General features: G+C 39.0%; 2 protein-coding genes across 2 annotated transcripts; both read right to left on the bottom strand.

The window, feature by feature from the left end:
• Positions 1–22: 22 nt before the first annotated feature.
• Positions 23–3,245, bottom strand: LOC139123868 (uncharacterized). The gene is made up of 4 exons (XM_070690020.1): positions 3,218–3,245; positions 2,751–2,943; positions 1,697–2,017; positions 23–944 (listed from the first exon to the last, which is right to left on the bottom strand). Exons 1-4 carry the CDS (start codon positions 3,243–3,245, stop codon positions 23–25), a joined length of 1,464 nt encoding a protein of 487 aa, XP_070546121.1.
• Positions 3,246–3,275: 30 nt separating this feature from the next.
• LOC139123867 (uncharacterized) lies at positions 3,276–6,779 on the bottom strand. The gene is made up of 4 exons (XM_070690019.1): positions 6,684–6,779; positions 4,807–4,925; positions 4,372–4,456; positions 3,276–3,908 (listed from the first exon to the last, which is right to left on the bottom strand). Exons 1-4 carry the CDS (start codon positions 6,741–6,743, stop codon positions 3,276–3,278), a joined length of 897 nt encoding a protein of 298 aa, XP_070546120.1. The 5' UTR covers positions 6,744–6,779.
• Between the last annotated feature and the right edge of the window lie 3,832 nt (positions 6,780–10,611).

Here is a 10,611-nt window from a genome sequence, read left to right as displayed (position 1 = left end):
GTATGTTCATTTCTTGTGTCAATCATTGCGATCCATTCAAAACCCAATACTTAAGTTCTTCACGATGTTTCGACCAAACCTGACTGTAGATGCTGGATATCTCATGATCTGCTTCACTATCATCTGTCTCACTCTCCATTGTATCGCTTGTGGGTACAGTTATAGTGTTGTCATGACAGCCAGTATCTGTGCTGTCATTAAGATCACTGCCGGGCATAGCGCCCTCATGTCCATCTTTAAGACTCTTAATAAGAGTCCAAGGTGTGCGATGATTCTTGTCTGAATCTGAATCTGAATTTTCGCTCGACTCGAAAGATGTTTCAGATGATGTTTCAGAACCACTTCTAGAAACATTCAATTGTCCTTCTTTAGGGGGTGGTGTTTTCATTGTACTGGTTTGAACAAATATTCCAACATCTGCCTCAGTTACATAGACTGATCCGATTGTCAGTTTGTCAACATCATTATCGATATCCTTGGGAAAAATTTGGAAGTCTGTTGCAGGGATATGATTGTGCCCAGTTGCAGGGTTACCGGAAGCTGTCGTGAAACTGAGATCGTTTCCAGCTATTTTGCCATTAGCACTTCCAAAGTAACCATTTCCTGTTTCAAAGGTACTGACATCTGCTCCCGGAAAAGTGGTCACGGGCAGATATTGCATGCCGTTCGTCTGAGGACCATCCTGGCGTGCTGAGGCAAGATGGCTACTTGATGTAAAAAAGTTTGCAAGTGTGTTTTGCAAAGCAATAGCCGTACTACAGGCAGGGCTGTCTCTTCCCTCCGCAAGACTGTAACTCTCCCCGTGTCTTGATCCAGGAAAAACATCCTGCAAATTCACTCCGTTCTGATTTTCCGGACTGATTCTGACGTCAACATCCTCACTCCAGTAAGTTTCAGGAATTATGCAGTCGTTGTAATTGACGTCTGGATTCATGTAGCAATACCTGGAGGGTGAAAAAAATACACCCTGAGCAAAGTTTTTCAAAATTACAATATTTAAAATGTTAACAATCCACCAACATATCACGCAGTTCATGTTTTCTTCCTGTACGCAAAGAAACTCAACGATATATGACTGTAAATTAAAAAATTCATTAGCTTGTTGATATATTTCTGGAGATTTCTTATCGTTTCAAAACTAAACTTGTTCTTGTTTTAAGGTAGTATGCACCTCAAAAGTGAAAGACAAACTTTTGCCCAAACTTTCCTCAAGGAATCTTTCAACTATTCTCTTTCAAAATCAAGAAAAAAAATCTGGGGTCACTGTGCAAAATCTAGTACTAGGGAAACAAATTACCAAAGTTATACCGATATTTGATATTTAAAATTTGCTGCAATCAGTGTGTTAATTTAAGTTAATGGAAAAACATAAAATTTTCGATTTTCGAACTAAGACTGTGTAAATTTTTCTTATGACAAGAGGTTTAAAATGAGCCCCCCCCCCCCCTCCGGAAATGATAGATCAGAAAAAAGTTGTAAACGTTTGAGAGTCTGCATATCTGTCACTAAAGTGCATACTACCGTAATAACAATGACACTCCAAGTGGCATACAGTACTTTGTGTAGGGAGGGGTATTCACCATGCTTAAGAAAATGTACATGTGTCATTAGAAAGTAAATATGATGAAAAGTGAGGGATGTTGCCGTATAATTTGCACATCGAGATATTTCAAAATTACAGAAAATAGTATCTCACCATTGTTCAGGCAGGGCATCAGCACACAGCATTATGGGTAATTTCCGCCACTTGTCGCATCTGTCACATTGCACCCACTGGTGTTTTTCCACTTGGGGCCTCGACTCCTTCACCGATCTCCTTTTTGGTCTTCTTTCTTCGGTAATGCACACAGAATCCTGAATGATGTTTGCTGGAGGCCTAATTTTGCTTCTTGACCGCAATCGGTTTGGCAGCGGCTCCGTCTCAATGTTTACGTCGCTGTATTTCTTCCTGTTTCCGGCGTAATTCCACTCTGGAAACTCTTGGCGACGCTGTTTCATTTCCTCAAAAAATTCATCACTAAAAAAATTGACAAAATTTACCATCATTAAGAATATGTTAGAGGGACAGAAAGAATGATCTTATTTTTATCAAACCCATACTAGTGATGCCTTCAGGGGGTACTTAAGATGTTCTTCTTTCTTTTTTACGGGTAGGAATATTGCGAATTAGTTTCTAGGTGCAGACTTTGCAGCATGTGCTACACAGATTATTGTAATGATGTCAGAGTTCCATTATTAAAATGTAAAACTAAATATTTATAAGATACTCTTACAGGCTTGCGGTAACTATTATTAATTTATGTACAGCGCACTGAGACGTGGAGTGCATTTTTTAAGAATTAAATGTTAATTTGAAGCTATGGATATTCTGATTGCAACTGTCACAATCAAATGTCACAGATCCATCCGCTGTTTTCTGTAGAAATTCAGATAGGAGCACAAAATCAAAATTTGCCTGAATTTTTGTTGCAAGCAGCAAATGTTATGCGTTCATTTCTATATTTACGGTAATAACAAAGCTACGATTGTGATCAAAAATATTTATATCTGATGGAAAGACTTGTGTTTTCTTAACACAGATTCACTTCTGAACTCTTATTTTTATCTTTTGTTGTACAGGTTTTAAAACTTAACCCTTTCACCACAATGGTTTGGCCCAAACCCAAATGTTTTCAATGGTAAGTGTGGACCTGTATACTGAGATTTAGGGGTGAGCAGGCTCAACCACAATAGCAGTGATGAGCACTTACGAGAATGGTTTCTTTTCCTCCCACGTCATGCGCCTCCACTTCGCACCCAGCATCCGACTGATTTCACGGTTGTCTAGGTTTGGATGTTGCTCAGAAATAAACTTTCTCAGACGACAGCTGAAACGAATGAATCCATTCTGTGGACGTCTTGGCTCCACTTCATTTTCCTTGACTGATCTTGAATTGATGGCATCTTTGGTAAAATGAGATAAGAATGAGTTACCGTTTTATGACAAACATGTTGCCGTAACTTTCATCAATCGCAAAACGTCGCTTGGGACGCAATTCGGACAACCTCCCTTCCTTAAAATAAAAATTTTACAGAATTCTTGAATATCTACAAGTACAGTATCTAACATGTATAGATGTCATATCATGGCACTGACATTGTAATTTAAATGTAATGTACTAGAATGGGGGGGGGGGAGTAAAGGAGTAGGGGGAAAGGGTAGAAGTTACTTGGATACCACAGCCCACCCCTTTGACAACAACCATTGCCAGCAAATATTCACTCAAAAGTGCATTTCAATTTTCAATAGTGTATACCTCTATTAGTTGATGAGGATTTCCTTGTTTCCTTGTCTTCCTCCATGTCAGCAGTTCCTTTGTGGTTGGCATCCGGCTTTCATCACTAGTCACTCTGTTTTCCTCCCTTGCATCTTTGAGATGTTTTCCAGGATGGTGATCACTATGGTTACCAACATCAATACTATCATCATCCACATCTACATCATCATCATCATCCTCACCATGATCAACAGCATCACTCTTTCCATCGGTACCCCTTCCTGCCTGATCTATGCTAGTACCATTAGATGTATCAAAATTGTTGTTTTTGTTTTGGCCATTGTCATCACCATCACTCGAAACAGGCGTAACACGGTCTGAGTTTTGGATCTCCCTCGCATCGGCAATCTCACTTCCATAACTGGGAGTCGCCACTTTGTGTTGAGCGTCTCCACAAAGCAGGTCGTCAATCGGGAAATCCTCGATGTTTTCCAAGACTCTTTCCAGGACTGGCTCCGGGAGTTCTCCAATGACTTCATCTCCCATCAGAGTTTGTTTGACGTCGGAGCAAATTGCAGTCTCCTTCTCCAAGACAATGATTTCAGCCAACAGCAAATCAATGTACTCCGATGCAGAGTTAATAATACCCACCTGTTGATATGTGAAAAAATATTTATTTATTTATTATTTATTTATTTTATTTATGAATTTTTTGTTTGTTTGTTTGCATGACCAACAGGGTTTTTTATTTATTTATTATTTATTTATCTTTTTATCTCTTTATTTTTATATTTGTATAACAACCAGGAGTAAATTTCCAATAAGAGGCTCTACAGAAGATACGACATCCATACAATTACTCTTAAAAATTTACAATTGATCGAAAGTATACAAAAAGGACTAAATCTGTCAAAAACAAATATTAAAACTGGGGGAGTGAGAAAGTAAGAAAATAAGCAAGTAAGTGATATGAAATCATATAATTCCAGTCTTAGGTTTGTCCACTTGAGCCATTTTAGCCCTGTACTGTTTCCTGTGGCAAATTGACCCCTGTTCAGGAAAGTGAAGTTAGTGGTGAAAGAATCAAGACATTGATGAGGACAAGCATAGTCACCTTGCTAGTGTTCAGCAGGGCATCATTTCTGGGTAGCACGTCTCGCAGTCTTTGAAAAGCAGCGTCGAGGTGATTCATGTCGTCCCTACAGAAAATACCATGACAAATTTGTACGTCGCACAGAAAAGCAGATTTCTCATTTTGCCAGACTTTGTGATAAAGATTACTGCAGTCAGAAAATATTTAGACAACATGAAAGAAATTGCTGAGTTTTTCAAAGAGTAATGGTTTTGGAGCAAGTCATTTGCAATTTATCTCAAATTGTTGTTGATGAAGGTTGGCTGAAAGGAATGAGGTACTTTTATGTTGAGGGCGCTCTTCTGAAAATGTGTGATTCTTAAAAAGTGTATGTTAAGGGCGCTCTTCTGAAAATGAGCCACCCATATATATAGGGGTTTAGGCCTGAAAGGGTTAAAAACATATGGAAAAACTTACTGATTCAGGTTGTACCTGGTTGACATCTCTGAGTTTACAGGATAAGAAGATGAAGTACCATTGTACATTTGATGAGAAAGTGGCTTGTCACTGGCTTTGACGCTTGGAAAAATCTGTTGCTACACATAAAGGGAATAAGATAGTCCAAGAATGAGTTTCACATCTTATAATAGATGCAATATTTTCCACCTGCTGTCATTACTTCACAGAATGTCATAGGTCACCAATTGGCAAGGGTTTGGGGTTCAAAGGGCGTCACTTGGTAAAATGTGAGTGTGGTATTGTTATGTATTGAAATTACTTTTTTTATGTTGCGTGTCAATAAAGATACAGATCTAATGTGACAATTTAGACTCAAGCATATGCTCTTTGACCCAGGAAAACTTCACAACACCTGGTACTCATGGAAATCTCATGATACAGTTTCTAATTCTCCTAACAGAACTATGTTCAAGTATCAAGTGCTAAACTCATGAATGCAGCTATTGTATTTGTGATGGCCATGTCATATGTTTTTTCACAATGGGATGATAGTCTAAACTTTAAAAAAAAGATGTCATCTATCAACAACAACACTGCATGTTGTATAGTCTCCGCAGGGCTATGAGTTTGTCTTTCAACATGCTCTGGTAAAAGAATCAGAAAATGTATTTATGTCTCATAAGAAAAAAACAAAACAGAAAAGCTATCATCAAATGTTACAACTCTTGTTCCGTGAAGAAATATCAATGAGCACAAACTAATTTAGTATATATAACTTTTTGAATAAAGTTTAATAAAAGTTAATTAAGTATGCGCCTCAAAGTGAAAGACTTAAATTTTTTCCCAAACTTTCCTAAATGAAACTTTCAACCTTCTCTCACCAAATCAAGAATATAAACAGGGATCACCGTGAAAATTTGGTACAAGAGAAACAAATTACCTGACATTTACTGATATTTGATATTCCAAAGGGCTGTCATCGCAGTGTTAACTCAATGACGAAAGGTGCAATTTGCAATTTTCACAAATCTATGGTAGTCCAAGTGTTTTAAAATGAGGCCACACATGTGGAGTTGCAAAGAATTATGAAAAGTCGAGTCCAGACATCTATCCCTGAGGTACGTGCATTCTACTGTTAAGGTAGTACAGGCCCGGAAACTGAATGATTTAAACCTTTCTCAAAGTTCAGCCGAGGAACTCTAAACCTTTCTCTTCCTAGGGTGACTGTTCAAAATTGAGACCTAAAGAAATGAGCACTTGAAATTTATTGCCACTTCAAATTCAAAATGATTGACTCGATTGGAAAAATCAAAATTTTCCAAATCAAAATTTTCAATTTTCACAAAAACAAGACTATGACACTTTAATATCTCCAACAGCTTCAGCTGAACCCACGCAAGCAGTAGATCAGAAAAGTTATATAAAGAATTGAGCATAAGACAGGGGAGTATCTGTCCCTAACGTTCACCCCACCTTAATGACTGTGGACCAGTTTTTATAGGGAACTCGGGTAAAGAAGGCCAACACAAATATGTGACATATATCTATTCTTGTTAATTAAATGCTGTCTGTGAAGAGAAAATTGATTTTTTACTGATAATGTCATCATCCCTCAACAAGAAAATGCCAGAAATACCTTTCGAAAAGCTTCCATTTGAAGCTGGCAAAATAGGAAACAGCATTCGGCTATTTGCAATAACTTTCATTATATCCTCACCCCATTCCTTTACAACTGTAAAGGTCCAACTTTGTCATCAAAAACAAACAACGGGACTAAACCATAGTGATGAAAGGGGTAATATATAAACATGTGGAAGGCAACATTGCTTATTCTCTGTGTTCAGAATGAACTTGTTCTCTTTTCTTCACTTTTCCAAAATTGTTAGATAACTTACCTCTGGAATATTCCACAGAGCCATGTTCTGTCTAGGCATCATCTCAGCAACAAACGACATATACAGCAAACTGTTTGATGTTCTAGTGGTTTCATATAACTTCCTGACATAAAAAAAACACAATTTATGTCAATTAACTCTTATAAATACTGTAGAAGAATAAAAAAAATGTCATTAGTTTAAGTTGTCTATATAGTGGATTTATTTTTAAGTTAAATGATATATGCCAGAAATCTGGCATATTATCACAGTACTAGAGATATCCCATAATCCATTATAATAACTCTAATTATCAGGTGAGTACTTTAACCCTGTGCTTGAACTTCCACAACAGAAAGCAATGGCGTAACTGTAATTTTCTTCACAGGTCAGCGATTTCGAGATACAAGATACAAAAAAATCATTTTCTGAGCACAAAAATCCAGAACTTTCCAATAATCTAGGCCGACTTTTTCTAGGTTAACTTTAAATACACAGATCTTGATGCATTGATTGGTAAGTACTATAATGAATTCACAGCTGACAGCATGTAAGTCTCGCGAATTACAATGTGTTTTTATTGACAAACAAAATTTAAGAAGTTTGCCGTTCTTATTTCAGAGAGAGAGAGAGAGAGAGAGAGAGAGAGAGAGCCCGCCAGTATGGAACTGTGTACACACTGTAAAACAGAGTTCTATATCGTAACTAAAGTTAATATTCCGCAACCGGGACCACAACTTAATAGAAATGTAAAAAAAAAAACCACGTAAATTTGCTTGTCAAAAATTCATTTCGCGAGCACCCCTACCCTGCCGCGGCTATATCAAGCCAGCATAACTGCGCCGCTTGAAACCAGAATTGTAATGCTAACTCGGTATACTTTGCATCGCAATTTACTGTACTCCCATTTTCAGTATACTGTTAATTTTTCTTTCTCGTATTTGCTTTCCGGATAAATGAAAAATGAAGATTGAGGAGACAGGCTCAGATCGATCGACAAACGGTTGTCTAACCATGGATGGAAAATCCCAGGTCCCTGGGCCCTTACCTACATACACGGCTCTGCGTGGATCAATCTTCAGTGTGCATCGATGTGATTAGGGATCCACCATTCGATCTGTAGGGATGGTCTAACGTTAGTCCGGGGGCCGGGCAGACCTCTGGAGCTCTGATATGTTTTAAAACCGCGGTGTTCTTGAAGCATTCAAAGTCAAAATTAACCCGCTTCTTTCCTATCCGTAGTGTATACGTAAATAATGTTTTAGCGAAGAAAAACTAAATCAAAGAAATTGGAGAAAATACTTAATCACCCCTCCAATATAAATACTTGAAGCTTCCACCATCCACACGTATGCGGTATCACTTGTATCAAATGATTCCCGCGAAAATGTGTGTTGAAGGGAACACCTGTTTGAGGGCGATTTGATGAAAATACTATGGGATCGGTAACTTTGCTCCGGCTGAAAACCATTAATTTTTTCGTCCTTCCTCCCTTTCCTATCGATTTTTTTCTGGTTTACGTTTCCGCTATGATTGGCTTTTTACCGTTTAGACTGGAGAACTTGAACTGAACTGATGTGAGTACCTAGATTCGAACGTACAAAGTTACAAACTCAGTGCCAGCAATCCAGCATGCAGCACTCAACGACCGACGGTCAATCCAGGGGCTATACTAGGGGAGCAACGACGGCGATTCACGCACAATGTGAATTTTGATTCTCAGCAGTGGAAATTTTACCAAATGTAGACAAATAAGAATAATAACACGACAGGTTGCACTTTGTTCTTGAGTGTGTCTCGATGCATATGCTGTGCAGTATGTGTGTGCTCAAGCGGCTAGCTTCGGGCGACCAGGGTTGACGTCACGACCGAGCTTGTGACTTTTAAACCCATCGATGCATCGCGGTTAATAATGTTGTTTAAAATTGCCGATCAACTCTCCAAAGCAACAAAACTTACCTCAATTTAACCACAGTGTTAGGACAAACGAATTAAAAAGTCCGCAATCAGAGGATACCGTCGCGCCAAAACGTCGCCGCCAACTGTTCATGCACCGACCCCCAGGCCCGATCGAGTAGTTGCTCATGCGTGGATCTGGGCACAGACGCACCCCAGACAAAGATTATGCAAAATTTTGACGTAGCTGTCTGGACAAATTGTTACATTTTAGCAATTTTTATCAATTCACTGGCCGCAGAGGGCAACTCTACTACAAAATAGAATCTGGAAATCGATATTCATCGGCTGACACTGCCAAAGACAAAAAATTCAAACGAGATTTATTTTGATTATACTCCTATCGAAGGCCAGGAGTGCCTCTCATATATTATATGTGCTTTCTTTGCCAAATTGTGGGCGTATAATGACAACAATTGATCAATAATTTAAGGTAGTAGGCGCCTTGGAGGTGAAAGACTTTACTTTTGCTTAAACTTTTCTCAAGGAATCTTTCGACCATTCTTTTTCAAAATCAAGGAGAAAAACGATCGGGGTCACCGTGCAAAATTTGGAACTAGAGATTAACAAATATCCAAGATTTACCGATACCTGAAATTCAAAATGCAGCCATTCATGTGTTAAGTCTATGGAGAAAAATAAAATATTCGATTTCCAAAAAACAAAGACGGTGAAAAGTTTTCTTACACGTAGAGTTTGAAAATTGACCCCCCCCCCCCATTGGTAGATCAAAAAAGAACTGTACAAGTTTGAGCGTCCGAATATCTGTTCCCCAGGCGCGATCTACCTTAACCAGTTCAAAGTGCAGAATGTTTGGACAAGTGAATTTTCGCCGAAATGTCAGAAGTATGCAGCGAGATGACGAAAAAGTGTTTGAAATTAGAATCACATCTGAATACATCAGCGGATCAGAACAAACTAAAGGATGAAAAAAGACACTCAAAAATTGTCTGTGAGAATTGATTTCAAGCCAAAAACCACTATTTTTCCGATAACATGCCTTTGAAAATTTGGGTAGGTGGGTCAAAGGAATTTTTAGATTTCATTTAATTGGTTGAGACCCATACAACACGGTTAAATTTGGAGAATTTAATCATTTCTTTGTTATTTTGGAAATGTAAAAAATATTAAGGGCCTGCGGGGGTGTGCCGTTGGCTTGAGCTGCAATACTTCATTTATTGACCATGTTTTGCGCGCGGTCGGTTGGTGGCGCGATTGTATGTGCATTCGGCCTGTTGTACATGACGTTCAGATCAAAGGATGGCAAACCAATATTTTTTCTCGAATTTGTTACCCTCCTTTTCCGCTTTAGAAAACATTTAAACGGTCACCTGGATGGCGTATTATCAGTACTAGTAGTCTAGTAGGTTTGCCCCTCTGCCCGGGTATACTTTTACTGGAAATGTGCACACGTATGTGCCGACCGCCTGAATAGGTCACCATGGTCACTTAGTTGTATCGTTCACGAAAGAAAAACATGGGTCGGTCAGTTGTTCATCTGCAAATCCCAAAATATAGTGTTTGGATCCGGGGAGGGGGCTTTGGAAACACCCAATGTTCAAACTGACCGAGGTTCGATACAGCCTATAGGCCTACAGCGACGGTGACAAAATTTATACAGTTTAACAGGCCATACGAATGGGGAGAGGCTAGCTTTGAATCTTTGACAGCCCGACCTACTCATGACAAGGGGGCACCACTGAGTACGGTGAATGCCCCGCCGTTAGGCGGCAGGCCAGCGTCCCCTCCCCCCCCCCCCCCCCGCGATCGAGACCTGGCCTGGGTTGAGCCTTCATTGATTGACTTCCAATCGGCAGCCTAGTCTTGCTTGAGAATATCATTAAAAATTGAAAATTCTGCTGGAAAAGTTATTTTTTCTTTCCCAAAAAACTATAAAAAAAAATAAAAAAATACGCAGTTGACTATGCAAAACAACAGGATCGACTTCGACCGTGTCCGGACACAGGCGCCAGTGGGATTGGTAGTCTGCTAG

The sequence above is a fragment of the Ptychodera flava genome (genome assembly GCF_041260155.1).
Source record: "Ptychodera flava strain L36383 chromosome 23 unlocalized genomic scaffold, AS_Pfla_20210202 Scaffold_23__1_contigs__length_28996876_pilon, whole genome shotgun sequence".
Classification (NCBI taxonomy): Eukaryota; Metazoa; Hemichordata; class Enteropneusta; family Ptychoderidae; genus Ptychodera; species Ptychodera flava.
Note: the sequence above shows the minus strand (reverse complement) of the source record. Positions and strands in the feature narration are given on the sequence as shown.